Below are 18610 nucleotides of genomic sequence, written 5' to 3'. Positions count from 1 at the left end.
TTTTCTTCCTTTAACGTTCTAATTTTGTTTCTTGAAAGTGTGACAGGGCTGCCTACCAGAATCCCTTCCCGTAGTTTCTCTCCTCAGTTGCTTCCTGACTCTGAGCCTAGGTCCCTGGACCCATGGGGACAGGATGATGAGTAAGACATGATTCTTTTTTTTTGCGGTACGCGGGCCTCTCACTGTTGTGGCCTCTCCCGTTGCGGAGCACAGGCTCCGGACGCGCAGGCTCAGCGGCCATGGCTCACGGGCCCAGCTGCTCCGCGGCATGTGGGATCTTCCCGGACCGGGGCACGCGGCATGTGGGATCTTCCCGGACTGGGGCACGAACCCGTGTCCCCTGCATCGGCAGGCGGACTCTCAACCACTGCGCCACCAGGGAAGCCCAAGACATGATTCTTGACCTCTTGGAGTTCAGTGCATCCATGGGCAAGATACTCGTTAAATAGACCATTGCAACACAATCTAGAAAAGCAGAGGAGGGAAGCTGAACCTGGCCAGGTAGAGGCAAATAAACCCAGTCTCTAGGAGGAGGAGAAGCCAGAGCCCAGTGGAAAGGGAGGGGAATTATCTCAGGGGGAGAGGAAGGGATTCCTGGGAGAAGAACCACCCTGTGCAAAGGCCTGGAGGGGTGAAACTGCACCCTTGTTCCAGTTGGTTTGAGTCCAAGTTCTTCACGGAAGGGTTGGCAGCACAGGAAAATAAAATGTAGTTAGTTTCCCCTTCCTGTCTGTGGTAGGAAACACCCCTGCTGGGCTTCTCCTTGCCCCTCCATGGGCCAGGAATGGTCCTCTACACAGTGGGGGGTCTCCAGGTGAGAAGGAAGAGTTGGGTTGCCCCATCTGAGGTATGGATCCTGGCTCACCCTCCCCCCGCTGGAGATGCCAAATCCAGCCCGAGGGCGGCCGCGGGGACCCACATCTTGCCAGAATTTAGGATGCTGACAGTCATGGCACTCTGATTCGCAAGTGAGCGTGACAGGCTTTGGGAAAGGCTCTGATGATCCCAAGATCGTGGGCTGTCACATGGATCCCAGTGCCTGCAGCTGCAGATAGAGTCATCAACCTTCCAGGAAATGGACGACCAGGCTCCTCAGGTTTCACTTAAACTGGATGAGTCAACCTTCAAAGAACCAGAAAAGAGGAGGAAACAAGTGTGAACTGTAGGCATGCAAATTCCCAGCTATAAACAAGGAACAGAAAGGTTGGTTGGGAAAAGCACTGTTTTTAGCAAAGAAAATAGAAATGAAGAGGTCTTTAAAAACATAATAATTCAATCATATTCATTAATCCCTCTGAGGGCCAAGTATTTTGCTAGGAGCTGGGGATAAAAGGATGAGTATGATTTGGCTGTGTTCCAGGGGGATTCTCAGTAGCTAAGACTGATATGTAAATAAAAAGTTGTAATACTGCGTATCAAAGGATCTACTAGGGAGATTTTTTTTTTAAGTGTGATAGGAGCATAGAAGATGGAGTAATTAACTCCTGCGGACTGGGAAGAGAGGAGGTGACACTTAATGCAGAGGCGTTGGGGGTAGGGGAGAACCACTTCTTTTTTTTTCAATTGAACCACATATAATTGCCAATGTCAACCCTGTTTGACATTAAGAAAGGTCAATTTCATATGGTTTAACCTAACAGAGCAGGAATAGGATAGAGGTTTCATCCCGTCCACTGACAATGATCTAATGATAGTAACTGCCTAGAAACTGTGTTAAGAATGATCCTGAGGATTCCAGGCTAATGGGAAAGGACACTATTGAAATTGATGAATGGTTTCTCCTGGTTAAGGAATGGATGGATAGTGGTATAATTTGAACATAGTTGCCATCCTTAAATTCTAAGGAGGTTTATAAAGCAAAGACACGGAAGTCTGAGAAATACAGGACGTCGCGATGGTTATAGACAGTTCATGGTTGTTGGAGTGTCTATGTTGGGGGGCAGATCAAAGACTCAGTTTGGGAGACTCATTAGAAAGCTCAGTCCATGCTATATCACAAAATGCCTCTTTAAAAAAATATATTGGAGTATAGTTGATTTACAATGTTGTATTACTTTCTGCTGTATAGCAAAGTGATTCAGTTGTACATATACATATATCCACTCTTTTTTAGATTCTTTTCCCATATAGGTTATCACAGAGTGCCTTGAATGACCTTGTAAACACTCCTCATACTGCTGCTTGTACCCTATTATCTAATTGACGGACTTTTTTAAACAAACACACATTACTGACCCCCACCCGAAAAACACAGGGAGGTTACAGTGTTCTTCTCTGCCGCTTTGGTTTTGTTTAATTCAAAGCTTTCTTGTAAGAAAAGGTCACAAAGTACTAACAGAACATACAATAAGTACTTTGCAAATTAAATTGGAGGATGTTTTCAGGTAAAATAAAAACCAAGTCCTGTGACAGTATGGATTTTATTTTACAAAGGTCAAAATCATTGCATAAAGACTTTTTTTTTGCTACAAAGAGGACATCCAAAGTTATTTCAGTCTATTTTCTCAGAATCCACAGCATAAGAAAATTAGGAAAGCATCATTATGCACTTCCAGGATTTAGTTTTCTAGAGAGAATCTGTGTTGTGTCCCAGTGGGATTCACTAAATTACAGAGCATAGCATTGAACATTGACCCTAAGGTTTTTAACTGCACAATACTGAAATGCCTTTCTGGATATGTTTTTGCTACAATTATATTTTTCTTTGGAAACCTAGGCACCCCAAGAAACTTCAGATCTCGTTTTTAAAGTGGTTTTTAACCAGGGAGCTTTCTCACGATCCGCCTGCCTGGGTCCCCTTCTCCCTAGAAGATTCTGATCTGGTAGCTTCCTGTATATCCTATAGAAATATTAGTTTCTTCTAAGATTTCTAGCATTGAGCACAAGCTTACAGGCAGCCCCTGCAAAATCAGGAGCTTCCCTGATAAAGCAGAATAGAGGCTAGGACAAGTCTTTTCTCGGAGGTATCCTGCCTCCTGTGGGTTGATTTTGGACCCTGTGCCCCACGATCTGGGTGTGTTTAGTTTGTTCTTAATCCCCGTACTATGCCAGTTTCCTGCCAGAACTGGAAAAACCTACTGAATAGAAATTAGAACATGTGAAGTCTCATCTTACATGTTGCAATAAATTATATTTAAATCAAGTAGAAAGAAGAAAGAGCTATCAGTTTAGCAAAGGTTGATCATGACTCAAGCCCATCCAGACTCTCAATATATTGACTATCAGAGAGGGTTAGTTAATTTCACTCTTCTATCCAGGCTTTTGTGGGAGGAGGAGAAAGAGGGGGGCTCTTCTCCAACTATAAGCATGGCATAGCAGGTTAAATGTGAGAACGATTGGGGGGGATCCCTTCAGATAGAACTTCTGTCCATGGGCTACTTCTCCTTGTCAAAGATGGGAGGGAATTGGCCGACCTCGTGTTGTGGGAAGGGTGAGGTGCCTTAGGGATTTTAACAGTCTTTGTTTTGCCTGGACGTAATGTACAGAATCTAGAGAAACACAGGGAACGCAGGGTGGAATTTGAGGAAACCTTTTTAGTCCTCCTCATGTGACTCCTCTATTTTGGCTCAATACCTGAAGGATGATAGTCCTGGAGACCCCCTTTGGAACTGCATCTGGTTTTGAAGTTCAGAAAAAATTCCTGTCTCTTAATGCTATTGTATGGCAGCCCCTCTCTATTTGGCAAACCTCCCTCTCACTCTAGAGGTTCTAACTTCCTTTTGTTGACATTGGGAAAGATACCAAAGGATTGCAGCACCCCTCCCAAGGGCAGGTCTCCAAGGATATAGGTGAGTTGACTGGAAGTCAGGGCTATTTCTCCCAGGAGATTGCTTCACAGCGGCTGTGATGACAGGAGAAAGCAGAAACAAATGGAGGTGGCTGACCTTGCCCAGCCAGGGAAGGGAACAGAAACCACAGGAGCCCATTTCCATCATCAGTAACACGCTTACAAGTCCTCAAAGGTCTCTCTCATTCTTCTCAAACTCTTTTGAGTTTGAGCTTCGCGGAAGCAGGAGAACAGAACTGATACCCTGAAGATTCCCTAACCTGGTCATCTTTGGAGTGGGTATTATTCACAAGATGTCATAGATTGAGGAGCTATCTCAGGATTCCACCGCTCTTCCCTGCTATAAAACTCCATTTTGCAAGGATAAGCCCAAGACCCTTTGCTTTAAATCAGGGAGAGGAGTGTCATCACTACAGTGCAGCCATGGTCCTCAGGCTTAGGAAGCAGCCTCTCCTGCTGGAAGGCAGAGAGCTTTAGGGAAGAAACTGGAAACGCAGAAGCCAAAAGTAGTCTCACCCGAGTCCAGTATGGGTCCAGGGTGGGTCCCAGGGATGGCCAAGTTGCTTTTATTTTTTCCCTGCCTTACTTCTGTTCTTCCTCTGAAGAACTGATTCAGAAAAACTAAAATGGGGGAGAGGAAAAGTTTTCTTTAAACATATCGATGCATGCGCTTACCATTTATTCAGTGATTATTACATACCAGCCCCTGTGTTGGGCACCTCTCCAGTAATACGATTCATAACCCTTCCTGGTGATAGGTATATTCACCCCCATTTTCCAGATGGGAATCCCGAGGCACAGAGAGGTTCAGTGACTTATCAAGATCACACAGCTAAGTAATATCTGAGTCAAGCTTGTTGTCCAGTTCTCTGTGATATTTCTAAAGCTCCCTTTTGATTATGCCGTGCTGCCTGCATTCCTGATCTGAAATCAGACCCCACCACCCAAACCCCATGTGAAAAAGAATGACATGTGCGTGGTGGGCTGGGCGGGTGGGCTCCTACCAATCCCCTTTGGCCAAGGCAGGGGGCTTCCCTGGGTGTCCCCATCCTGCGCTCGGGCGTGTGGCTGTGTTTTCATTTCTCTGCCTTTCTCGTTTGCATTGCCATATGATCTCCCAGGTGTAGTGTGCCTGTCCCCCAACCAGATACCATCTCTCTCTCTCTCTTCCGTAGGCACCGTGCTGTTGTGCCAGGCAAACCAGGAGGGATCTTCCATGTACAGTGCCCCCAGTTCACTTGTATATACCTCCGCAAGTAAGCCCGCTCTCGTGGCTCTTTTTGTTTTGTGACATAAGTCTGAGTCCAATCACCTTCCCTGCCATGTAAGTTCTCTCCCACTCCCTCTGCACCACCCTCCCTTGTTGCTCTCTGTGAGGTGAAGCTGACTCTCATAAGCATGTCTCTGGTTTTCCCTGTTGCCTTAGCATCTAACCCCTCTGCTCATGTCTGAATCCTCACTTCCCAGCTGTCCCAGCCATTCGTCGTTAGACCTTTGTCAGGATTGGGGCCAAAGGATGGGACATGGGGCTTTGGGTTGGGGGCAGGGGGATGGGAGGGGAGGGATATAGTTCATTGCCTTCCTTCTATCACAGCTTTGCAAATCAATACGAAAATAATTGAAGTAAAATATGCAGGCCATCCAAGTGACACCCTACCCTAGCAAAAGGTGCTTGGTTGGTGATCTCGGGCACAGTTTTCTCATTGTGGGAAATATTACTAGCCCGTGGCCAGTGACTTGTTTGCAAGGCTGTATTATCCTTTGCGATTCATCTAAGGAGGAAGAAATAAAAGAAAAATGTGGTTCTCCCCCATTTAACTGGGGGGGGGATAATATTAAAAAAAAGCACTTTAATAGATATAGCCATGAATTGCTAGGGGGAGGAGACCAGAAATAAATATGGAACAGAGATGACAGTGTTGGCACGGAAAAAAATCAAGGATTTCTCTGCCTGGGATGGATCCTCTGGAGTGGAGAATGCCCCACCCCCACCCCAGTTCCCAGAGCAGGTTGCAGAATTACAAGTTCTAGCTGAGTCCACCGTGCTTCTCCAGCTGGTTTGCCCCGCCTCAAAGTCCCCTGGCACAGCCGAGACCTTACCCTCTATTTCATACAGTGCGTCTACACCCTGGAGAACCCCCATAACTGCCACATGGGTCCTCACTGGGATTGGTGATCAAAAGTGAGCCCGGGGGCCAGAGGGAAGGTGGGCTGCTTCTGAGATCAGCTAGAGGAGCGGGCAGGTGGAGAGCAGAGGCAACAGCCTCAGGGCAATTAAGAGGATGAGAGACAAGAGGGGACTCTTCACCACGTACCAAGATCTAGCATCTCAATTCCCAAGACTGAGACAAATCAGACTCTTCGCTGCGGGGGCAAAGGTTAGAAGCAGTCACAGGGAAGCCAAAAACATCATGGTTATGAGAAACCCGAGGGTCTCTGAAGTCATCAGGTCGTGGGCGTAGCCAGTTGTTTCTCCCAAGCAAAGTATAATCTTCAGCAGAAGCTTTGACATTCCTTAAATGCAAGGTATTTTTCCGTGTTCCCAAGACGCCCAAATCTAACCATACTGGCGAGAAATGGTTCTTTCTGAATTTATGAATGTTGTCCCATTTGGGCCAGTGTAAATTATTTGCATGTGTCTCCTAGAACTAGAAAGCTACCGCACATTTTCACAGGCTTAACCTTGTTTAATCCTCAAAATCTGCACCAGGTAGGTATTATAATGTTTGCTTTACAGCTGAGGAAATGGAGGGCAATGAGAAGTGGACTGATTCACCCAGGATCACACAGCCAGGATATGGTAGATTTGTTTTTTGAACTTGGTGAGATTAATCAACTTTTGTCTGCTTTTCTGGCTCTATCTGACTCTAAATCTCATCATCTTTCCATTGTAAATACCTGTCCCTCCTTCTCCATAAATGTTATTTTCCGTAGGAGAGAGGGTGACCCCAGCTCACCATAGTCCCAGAGTATTATTTGGGGTTTTCTCTGACATTGTTGTCCTACAGAACTGAATAGAATGAAGTGTTTTACATCTGCACAGTTCAGGACACATGCTCGTGGGACCGAGGCACAGAATTTTTAATTTAATTTTACTTAATGTTACTCTAATTAGCCACCTGGGGCTGGTGGCTACCATCTTGGACAGAGTGGCTCTCTATGATTATATGCTGTATGTATATTTCACTTTTCTTTATAGAAGTGAACAAAACAAATTAACTCCAAGAAAGGGCTAGTTTGGATTGGTATAGCTATTGTAAAGTGACTTGGGGAAAATGTGTCATAAATGTCAAGCATGGAAATATGTCACAAATTCTCCAAGTTAAAATAGGTAGAGCATACAGAGAAAATAAAATCACCTAAAGCAGGGATCAGCAACCCACAGCCCAAAGGCCAAATCCAGCCCCCAGCCTGCTTTTGTAACACTGGTGAGCTAAGAATGGCTTCTCAGATTTTTGAAAGGATTAAAAAACAAAACAAAGACAAAAAATAATATGTGACAGACGTAGATGGCCCATAAGAGCCTAAAATACTGACATTCTGGCTCTTTACAGAAAAAGTGTGCTGATCTCTGATTTAAAAGGTCCATTTTATTATTACAAACCCAAAAGGGCAATATCATATCACTCTTTATAATTAGACTTCTCTTCTTGAGTTTCAAAGTTAAAATTTATAATAATTATAGAAACTGTGTCGTGTGTCCAACACCCGTCATTTTTAGATTGCACGATCCATCATATTACCTATACAGTTTTCATCCTGTTATTTTCACTTATTATCATGTCATATGTACTTTATGAAAATATGTTAATGGCCTCATAATAACCTATTGTTTAATGATATTATATTTTAATCTATCCACCCACTGCGTTGTTGGGTACTTAGGTTGATAGCAATTTTTCAAAAATATTCAGGAAAATAGATGTCCTTGTATACACTTTGTATATAATAGTTTTAAGGAAAACGAGTAAATAGCTAATCGTACTACCCCATACCAAAGCAAAACAAAAGCTAGTTTCTTGCAATAAGGATCTTCGCTTGTCAAATTCCTGTTGTCAATTCAGATTGACAAGCTCAATTGGTATTTTGTACTGACAGCCGACCCTGAGACCCCTCCGGCTCCACTTGGGTTCCCAGGGGTGTGAGATCGGTTCCATCTTGAGGCAATGGTGCTGAGTGTAAAGATGATCCATCCCTACCTAAGACACATCGCTAAGGTTTCCTTTCTGCTCTAGTTCTCAGGGTCAGCAATGCCTTTTGGAACTAGACCCTGTCTGCAGTTAGCTGGCTTCTTTGGAACACTCATATTTTCTCTTCCAGATTAAGGTGTATATCTTAGTACAAAGTCACACCGTACTGTCTATAAATAATTCAGCCAGAAAGTAAAGGTTCATTTTTACACGCACACACACACACACAATCTGGGGACCAACATACGGTCACCTAAGATTCTTTTCCTTTCTCCAGGTCTGATATACACAGGGCTGAGAGCCACGTGCCTTGTCTTGGAAGTCTGAATGGCATGGCCTCTTTTTCTCTAAGAATCCAGCCTTCTTCCTCAAAGCTGAGGCTCCCTTACGTCTCAGCAATTTTTTTAGGCTACCCCAGTGTTTCAGGTTGAAAATGCATGTGTTTCTCATTTTTATCTAACAGTCGCGCTCCAGAAGCCAGGTGTGTGTAAATTACACATTTGTCAATGGGATACTATGTGTTTACGGACTTTCAGGATTAATCCTGAGTTTGTGCTTTTTTCCATGGATCTTTAACTGGCCTTGGATGTTTTTGACTTAAATTGCCCCTCTGCCCAGCAGAATAGCTAATCATCTGTAAATAACACCCTTAAGTGCAATAGGAGAGATGGTTTTTAAAGGAACCCTGCTGAATTAGTCTGTAATGAAAATAATTCCTACTGAAGTTAACTGTTTTTTAAGATGCATTTTTGCATAATGGGTTTTTCCCCCTTTAAGTGAATCATCCTCATAACATGATCCAGAACATGAAAGTATTAAGAGAAAGATTTTCACTCAGAGCTCAATAGCAATACAACCGAATCCCATAGATTTTTCCCATCACATTCCCACTAAGTCCAGTATTTCCTCCTTTTCCCCAAACTTTACCCTCATGTGAAACCCCAGTTCAAGTTGTATCCCAGAATATCCTCTTACATGTCCTAATAAACCACTTCCATCCATAGTGTATCAGATTTAAATGAAGTCTGATCAAAACTCTGGAGAATTAGGCAAGATCACCTTGGACCAAAAAATTTAATATTAATATTTTGTCTAAAAAATATTAACCTTTAATCAACTAAGTTAAACTAATTAAATTATTTTATCAATTTTCAAATAACTGTAATTAATTAATTAACATTGTGCTTTGCTTTGAGTAGCAAACAATGTAGCCCCTCAACAGAGATGTTTGGTGAAAGTGGGGTCAGGGCTGGAGACCTGCTCAGTGCCCACTCCTTCCTAGGGCCAGGGGTCTGGAGGCTCCTTCGGTCAGGGGAAGGGCACCAGCTATATCATTGTCTGCACTGTTTGCATATATCAAGTGGTTGCTTATATCAAAAAGGCTTCAGGCTGAGAGTTCATTAGTCTTTTCCAGATAATCCAAAGTAATGGCAAATTTAGATAAATGTAAATTTGAGTAGATGTATTAAATATTAACAAAATCAAATATACTGACAGCAGATTACTTCTCTGTTAAACAATTATACACTTGAGAAAAATTTGAGATAGTTCATATATAACAAATCTGATCCAAGAAAATGCCTGAATCTGAAATCGTGGTAGTGTTCAACTAACTGAAAACCCTCCCTGCAAATCAAGCACTAACGTTTGTGAGTAGGGAATTCCTCCCTCTTCTAAAGTTCCTCAGGTTATTATTCAACAGATCTTGGGAGCTCTTAAATTTATTTTCTTTTGGTTTAGTGCATCTTCAGGCATCCTTAAACCTGACCTTAAAAAAAAAAAACAGCTTAAGGCAGAAATAGGAAGGTAAAGAGCATATCACCTTTCTTCACCTTTCTTCCAAACTAAGAGATTACCTCCATTTTACTTAGTTAAAATATCAAGAGGTAAATCATTGGTTCCATGAATGGGAACACCCACTTCCAATTTGGATTAGCAAAGCCAGCTCTCACCGATACTTATTTCCATATGGAGTAGTGTCCAGAAATAGGTAAATGCTACCAGCTTTATTTTGTTGTCTTTACAGTTTAATGAATAGATTTTAAATTACAAAAATAGCACGTACTCACTGTAATGAGGGAAGCAGACAAATACACACACATACACACACACACATCTGTATGGAATAATGTAGTAATATCCCCCAACTTATCCGCAGACACACGCCTTTCAAGTAATCCATATTGACTCCCTGGTAAGTATCTTTTCACATTTTGTCCATAACAATGCAGGGAAGGACATACACACATGAAATGCGGGGTGTGAGCAGTTTGTTTTTACACAGAGGGGAGCAGTAGCTTCCATGTTATATGCACGTTACACATGTTGATCACATTTTGTTTCACTTAATAACACATTTTCACTATCTCCTATTAAGCCTTTTTGATAATTTCATGCTCTTCCATGGTGTGGATGGTCCAGAGTTCATGCAACCATCTCTGTCCACAGACATTCAAACTCCTTCTTTTTCAGCCTCTCCCTAAAGGCTGCAGCAAACATCGTTACATACACTCTGACATACCCGTGTTCCAAATGCCACATCGAGGTTCCCAAACACAGGATTGTCAGCCCCTCCCACATTCCTGCCAGCACCTGCATAGTTTGCTCTTTTTTAATTTTGCAAACCAGGTGGGTGAAAAATAGCATCTCTAGTTGCCTTTGCCTTTCATTTAGTGAGGAATATCATCTTTCACATAGTTAATTTTCATTTGGATGTTACCTCTTGTGGATTTCCAATACACATCTGCCTGTTTCTCTTCCAAGTTTTTCTCATTTTATTTTTTAATTCACATCGAGAGGAAATTATTCATGAGGGACATTATCTATGAATACCATAGATGTTACAAACATAATTCCTGTGTTGGCCATTTAATTCTGCTTCCATTCCACTCTACATTTTTAATAGTATAGGTAAATGTATCTGTCCTTCCTTTTGTTACCAGCTTTAGACATAATTTTAAATGACAGAATCCCTGCCAGGAGAAGTTTTATTTAGCACCATATAGTTTTCTCGGCCGCCGTAACAAAATACCATAGGTTGGGCAGCTGAAACAACAGAAATTTATTTCTCGTGGTTCTGGAGACTGGAAGTCTGAGATCAGCGTGCCAGCATGGTCAGTTCTGATGAGAACTTTCTTCCTGGCTCATAGATGGTTGCCTCACATGGCAGAGACAGCAAGCTTTCAGGTATCTCTTCTTATAAGAACACTAATCCCTTCATGAGGGCCCCACCCTCAAGACCTCATCTAAACTTAATCACTTCCCAAAGGCCCCCATCTTCAAATACCATCACAATGGGAGTTAGGGCATCATCTTGTGAATTTGGGGGAGACACAATCCAGTCCATAGCAAGTTCCTTGACACACAGGTGCCACTTTTATTTGTCAAGGGCCAGAAAAACATTTTCCAACAGAAATTTCTATATGGTCCCATATGCTTATCCATGCAAACAGGTGTATTTTCACACACTTCCATGGAAGCCATGGCTGAATTTTTAGATCCATGTAAGGACAAATCGTAAATTAAAAGGAAGATGACTGTTAATTCCCCCTGGATATTTTCACCCCTTACTACAGAAAAAAAAAAAAAAAAAATCTGATATCCCAGGGAAATGCTCAAGAACCTAAATGTTATCAAAATGCAAAAGCATCTTCTCCTTAATTAACTTTTATGAAACTCAAGGGTAAGTGTAGTGGCAAAGTTTTAATTGATGTATTGATTGCAGATTTTATGGAAGTAATTGTGTGGAATTCATAAAACAATGATTTAAGTGGCAGAAACATACATAAATCAGGCCTGCCCTGTTCTACTTTTAGGTAATTGATAGAATTTCCATTGCTTTCTGTAATTAAAGTAACAGCCTAAATTAATTGATGGCTTCCTCTTTCTTCTGCCCAACACAGGAAATGTCAGTAGGTGGAGTTCAGTTAATAGAAGGTGCACGAACAGGTCATTGTGTTACTGATACATTGATTTAAAGAACTGTGCCCTTTTTTGTCTTTCTTCTGGTAACTCAAACTTCATGGTGGCCTCCAAGAAGCTTTTTCTAATATTTTCTGGAGGAATCGCTTAAAAGAATAATAATCAGTGCTGGGGCAAGGCAAGTGAGGCGCTCACTTCAGACAAAATTTAAAGAGGCACCAGAAAATTCAGTCATCAAGATAGATAACATTTTGACGCAATACAGTAATTCCCCTACACACAAACCTTCAAGTTTCAAACTTTCAAAGATGCAGACGTGCGTTCGCATGTCCAGTTACGTAACTTAGTTCATGTGTCTGGCGTACATTGTCACATGCGTGCATCCTCTACAAGTGGTTGCGCTTTTGTGTACTTTACTGTATAGTACTGTGTAGTGTACGGTAGTACAGTATCTTTATTTCAAGCCCAGGATGTCTGGAAGCAAGAGTAAAAGCAATGCTGTATAGCCAATTGTGTGAATTGGGTATCTAGGTTAATTTTGTTGGACTTATGAACAAATTGGACTTACAAACTTGCCCTCAGAACAGAACCCATTTGTATGTAGGGGACTTACTGTATTTTTTTAAAAAATGGAAATGAATGGAAAAAGATCCATGATCAACAAAATATCAAAATTTTCCATCAAAATGAATATTATTCATTTTTCTTTTGCTGTAGGATCCAATATGGCTCAGCCCAGCACTTCTTTATTTAAATTTTGAGAGTCTGTTCATCATGGATTTTTTAATAATCATTTTAACTTTTAAAAAAAATTGCATTAAAATATGATTTATCCTAATCCTGGGGGTTTTGGTGCCCTCTCCCCCTTACATTTTATGCCCAAGGTGAGGCCTAGTTCCAGCCCTGAAATAATAAAAAAATTAAATAATCATAATGATAATAATAAGCAATGGTTTCTGAGCACTTACTATACGTTAAGCATTCTGCTAAGCCCTTCCCATGAATGTTCTCACTTAATCCTCACAAGAAAACTATGAAATAGGCATTATTATTATCATGCCCCCTTTTCACATGAGGAAATTTAGTCTTCAAGGGATTGAAGAACTGGCCACGGTCACTCAGCTGGATCAACTTTGAACCAGCCTAACTGAATCCCGAGCCTTCCATCTTTACTAGTTTCTAAACGTACACACCAGAAGCTCCTTGCTCTGCTCCTGGAAAAGTCTGAGCAGAGAGAGGTCAGGTGGACCCTCTAGGCAGCTGTCCAGTCTCTGCATTCAAGTCCCAACGTTGTGCTTACTCCTTTCCATCCCAAGATCTCTGGAGAGCCCTTTTTCCCCCTGTCTGATCTGTCTGGCCAGGGGGTTGGCACAGCTGTTCTTTGAAAAGCCAGATAGTCAATATTTCCAGTCCTATGTCCCACCTGGTCTCCACTGCAGCTACTCAACTCTGTCCTTACAGCTTGGAAGTAGCCACAGACAATACATAAATGAATAGGTGTGGCTGGACTTCCCCTAACAGTTTATTTACACAAACAGTCTTTGTGCCAGATTTGTTTACCAACCCCTTTGTCAGGCCATTATTCTCCTTTAAAGGGCAAGACACAGGTCAGCTGGCTACCTGGGGTTGGAGGTGAAAGGAGACTTCTTTTTATGTGCAGTGTGGTGTACCTTTTGCATTTTGTGCCATTTTATCATATTTTAAAACAAATAATGTCAGGTAGGGCACATAAAGAGGATAACCTTTTCCTGGTCCATAGTAGAGTAAGATACGTGCATAAATTCAGTCTAGATACAATGGATTGACTTAGCTTTGCTCTCAAAATAAACAACAAAGAAACACAACTGGATTTGGAGCCATGATTTTGGAGCTGCTGGACTTCTCTATGACCTGCCCTAGTTTCCCTGGGATAAATGGTGCAACTCTGTCCAGGTACCCAGGATCCCTCAACTTCTGCCTGGGCTCCTACTGTTTCCTCCCACACACTTCCAACAAGGCTGGTCCGAGAGGTCCTCTGGACTGCATCCTTCTAATCAGAGATCAGTGGCCGGCTTTTCCCACGTCTATGGCTCAGCATTGTGGTGTCAACATACCTAAGTCCCCTTATCATCATCTCTGAAATAATTCCTTCCAGTCTTTAGTCATTCTATCAGTCCTTTGATGGGGGGAGGGGGGTGAAAATGCATGACTTCATTCAACCAATCTTTATCAAGTTCTTTCTGTGCCAGGCACCATTCTACACACTGCAAGACCCCGTGAACCATACATCCACAAGTCAGCATCTGCAGCACCCACATTCTTGTGGGCAAGACAGAAAATAGACGGATACATAGTGCTGAGATTTCAGAATTGCAAACACAGTACTCAGGGGTAGTTGGGAGGCTGCACCCAACAGGAGACTTACCCACTGTCAACACTGCCTTCTGAATACCTCTTGGAAGGTGAACTAAGTATCACTGCTTTCACCATCATTTGGCTCTAGAAACACACTTGGCTACTGAAATCCTATTTCCCTCATTGAGCCCACGGATGGAGAGATTGTGAGGCACCTACTGTGTGCCAGGCTCTGCCTGTTGCCTCGATCATAGCACATGCCTGACTTAACGATCAGTGATTGTCCACAGTTGGACACAGCCGTCGAGCTACCCCTACTGAGGGATGGACTCCAGGAACCATTCTTTCTGCAGTCCTGAAGCACCATCTCTTTGCTTTGCTTCCTCTGCCCTGTTTTCTGATGGCCCAGCACATCTCTAACTTATTAACAGGTGGTTTTAAGAGTTTTTTTTACTAGCTCTTATGTTAACTTAGTTATTCCATATGGACACCAGTTTTCAGAACAGGTTCAGTTGTATTTTCAGTACTTGCCTCTACCTCCCCCACCCGCCCCCGAGCTGATTAGCTCCTTTACCAACATCTGTGGTTACTCTGCCTGACTCACAGTCACAGACCACTTCGTTTACTGTTGTGTTCTTCCTTCCCTCCTTCCTTCCTTCCTCCCTCCCTCCCTCCCTGCTTGCTTTCTTCCTTCCTTCCTATCTTTCTTTCTCTCCCTTTCTTTCTTTCTACCAACTTCAGGAAAATTCTTAAAAAGCAGTAGTTGAACACCCTCAGTTGTTCACAGGGAAGACTCCTCAGAGAAGAAGCCACAATTCAGGCAGCTGCTCTCCCAGCACTTTGGTTATTAATCTCCATGCAGAAGGGGGACTTTTGTCTTTTTCAGATGGGGGTCTTGCGGCTGCAAAAGGCTGCCAATTGCAAAAACTACCATCCCGTGGTGTGCCCCCAAACATCTTATTCGTCTTGATATTTCTTGCACAGAAATACATGTGACAGATAAGGAGTCACTGGAGAATGGTTTGCTTTGTGTCAAACAGATATTAAAACAATAAACTACGTTGCCCTGGGATCCTGGCGCGTGCACAGCCAGAGAACGAGGCCAAGATGAGATGTTTTTGAAAGGCAATGAGGCAGTTGTTCTGGGGGAATTCCCTGGAAACCCCAAGTCCTGTGACAGCATTGACAGAAAGTACTTTTTCTTAAGAGGATCCACACAAGGCCTGGTGCAGCGCCCACATTCAACTCCTCAACCATGACCATGCTCACCTTCCCCCAGCCCTCGGCAGAGCCAGAGGGAAATTCTTCAATGGGTGAAAAGCTTATTTGAAGAATTTCTTGTTTAAGCATTCATCTGCACTGTATTTGCTATCTCAAACTAATGTGGCTTTGTTTGTTTTTTACTAATATTTGTTTTTCACTCTTTTTTTAAAACTTTTATTTTTTATTAAAGTATAGTTGATTTACAATATTTTAGGTGTACAGCAAAGTGATTTAGTTATATACATATAAACATATAATTATATATTCTTTTTAAGATTCAGTTATATATATAATATATAGAATATATGTATTCTTTTCAGATTCACTTATATATTATATATAATATATATAAAATATGTATTATTTTTCAGATTCAGTTATATATATAATATATATATAGATTCCTTTTCAGGTTCTTCTCCATTATAGGTTATTACAAGATATTGAATATAGTTCCCTGTGCTATACAGTAGGTTCTTGTTGGTTATCTGTTTTATACATAGTAGTGTGTATCTGTTAATCTCAAACTCCTAATTTATCCCTCCCCTACCCCCTTTCCCCTTTGGTAACCATAGGTTTGTTTTCTATGTCTGTGAGTCTATTTCTGCTTTGTAAATAAGTTCATTTGCATCATTTTTTTAGATTCCCCATAGAAGTGATATCATATGATATTTGTCTTTCTCTAATGTGGATTTAAAATGGAAAAAAAAAATCCTCTTCTGAGTTCAGAGCTCTGAACATGAAATTTGCAGGGGCCAAAGATAAGATCCTGTTTGATTCCTGGAAGATAAGGGGGTGCAGGTGTATGTGTTTAGGGAACCTGGCTTTGTAAATGGAGCCAAGCCCCGTCAAAGTCTGCACAGCTGGGATTGAGCAGCTTAGTACAGGGGTCCTCAACCCCTGGGCCGCGGATCAGTACCGGTCCTTGGCCTGCTAGGAACTGGGCCACACAGCAGACGGTAGGCAGCAAGCGAGCGAAGCTTCATCTGCCGTTCCCCATCGCTTGTGCTACCCCCTGAACCATCTCCACCCCTGCCCCCGCCACTGATCCGTGGAAAAATTGTCTTCCACCAAACTGGTCCCTCGTGCCAAAAAGGCTGGGGACCACTGGCTTAGCAGGGAAGTAAGAACCACCAATGACACTCATATAATTCAAGCCCTGGAGCGGGGGCGCTTGGTGTTTCTTGCATAGAAACGTGTCCAACCACAGAGGTGGCCCCTACTTCCCTTGCCTTATTTCTCTTCAAAAGCAAATCTCCCTGTGCAGTGCAAAAATGCATGAAAGGAGGCTGAGCTTACCTCCCACCAGAGGGGAAGGAGCCTGGTATAGTTCATGTAAACACAATCATTTAAACACTTAACTTCACTAAGAACTCCAAAAACACCACTGTCTTAAATCATGTGTTCATTCATGTGAAAGTACTGACATTCCAAGAGCTATTTTATCGCTACTGGGGAACTCGGTTGTGGGGGGAGTGTTAACAGAAGGCCATTTTCAGGACTAAATAACACACCACCTATTTTAGATCCATCTCCTTGGGTTTGGTTTGCATGCCCTGTAGGCTCTTGACACCTGATTGCCTTTTGTGTAACAAACAAACATACAAGAGCCCCCTCTATGGGCACACCTGCCCAAGGATATATATCATCCCCACCCTTGGTCATTGCTATAGGGATCTAAGAAACATTTCCCAAAGATCTTTTTTTTGTCAGCAAATCTTAGTCCTCAGTATTAGTTTTGCAAAATTCTCCTGAAGCAATAAAAAATTTGTAGGAGAAGAGCTGGATTCAGGCAGAGCTGGGTCCTAATCGTCATGGTACACTAGCAGTGTGACCTTGGCCAAGTCTTTTTGCCATGAACGTCTTCATGAATACCTGCTTACCTGTGAGCATTTAATGAAATCCTTGTGTGAAAAGACTTTCAGGCTGCTTGAGGCATTGCAGCTCCTCAAACAAATGGCTCTTCTTTCCTTTTCTTTCTTAGAAGCCATCTTCTCCAGGCACTTTTGAAAGTTCACCAAAAAAGCTGGTTTGGAAGGTTTATGTTAGTCTAGTGCCTGGACAGCTGGACCATTTCTGAATGGTCTTCCTTCAGTCTGTTCTATGTGGGTGTTTGGGGAGGGCTCCAGCTGGGATATCAGGGAGGTGATCCCAGGGTCCAGATAGCACCTGTCCTCCAGGTTTGCTCGGGGTGTTGCTCAAAAGATCAGGACTGTTTTCAAGTCTGGAAGCTGGCTCTCAAGATCAGATGGGCCTCAACACAAACCGACCAGCTCTACCCACAATAATGCCTGGAAGTGAAATGAGCGATGCTTTTGCATTGCATCCCTATCCCATGAGCCACGGCCAACCCCCTCCGGGGGTCTCATGTTCATGAAGCCCCAGCAGCCCTAGAGAACCATGGGGAATCCAGCCCAGCATAGGGAAGCTCATTTATCTCACTTGCCCTCCTTCCTACCTGGAGAGGCAATTCACGGAGCTTGCTGTTTCAGCCAGCTGTTAGATGGATTGTGAATCATTTAACAATTGAAACTTTACTGTGTGTATGCACTCGATAAAGTAATTATTTATATAAATTATTAGTCTTTTTTTTTTTCTCTAAGGCTGCCCGAAAAAAGCTACATTGACACCGGTACAGGTTTTTGTCAAAGGAATAGATGATGGTAAATTGCTTTGTCCAAATTACAACAGATCTCAGCATCTCACAGCTTTGTTTGTCTCCTATGTTCCTTCAAAGGACAGAAAGCACTTTTGCAAATGCCCTCTGAGGTCCTGCTGAGTTAAACACTCCGAGATGGAGATTCATTCTCCTTTTGCTGAATGAACTGTTACAAAGATCCTGCCCGCAGGGGTAATGTCAATACCTGTGAGTAGACAGATCACAAATAGGTCTTTTGCACAGAAAAAGCCTATCACTGCGCATTTCAGCAGCCCTGGCACTTCCCACATGTCTGTTGGATTAAATGGACCATTTGTAACCTGCGAGAAAAGAGACAACCGCTAAGTTCAGGAGCTAAGCAGGAATCACGTGGCAATCAGATAAAAACCGAGGCTGCTGTCCTCATTCAAAATCCCAAAGACTTAAGCGATCAAATAGTCATGTGTGTGAGCATTG

At 42.6% G+C, this 18610-nt stretch overlaps 1 protein-coding gene across 11 annotated transcripts in view; it reads left to right on the top strand.

Annotated features, from left to right (window-relative positions):
- The window catches only part of RBFOX1 (RNA binding fox-1 homolog 1), a 364238-nt gene that overhangs the window by 276141 nt on the left and 69487 nt on the right, over positions 1 to 18610 (top strand). For all 11 annotated transcript variants that reach the window (XR_014297670.1, XR_014297671.1, XM_082669675.1 and 8 more), the window contains exon 8: positions 4963 to 5043. Coding sequence is in view for 9 of the 11 variants with exons in the window: in XM_082669675.1 (XP_082525801.1) it covers positions 4963 to 5043 (81 nt within the window). In the remaining 2 variants the exon portion in view is untranslated. The remainder of the gene's footprint in view (positions 1 to 4962; positions 5044 to 18610) is intronic.

This window comes from Grampus griseus (genome assembly GCF_964374135.1).
Source record: "Grampus griseus genome assembly, chromosome: 14".
Taxonomy (NCBI): Eukaryota; Metazoa; Chordata; class Mammalia; order Artiodactyla; family Delphinidae; genus Grampus; species Grampus griseus.
Note: the sequence above shows the minus strand (reverse complement) of the source record. Positions and strands in the feature narration are given on the sequence as shown.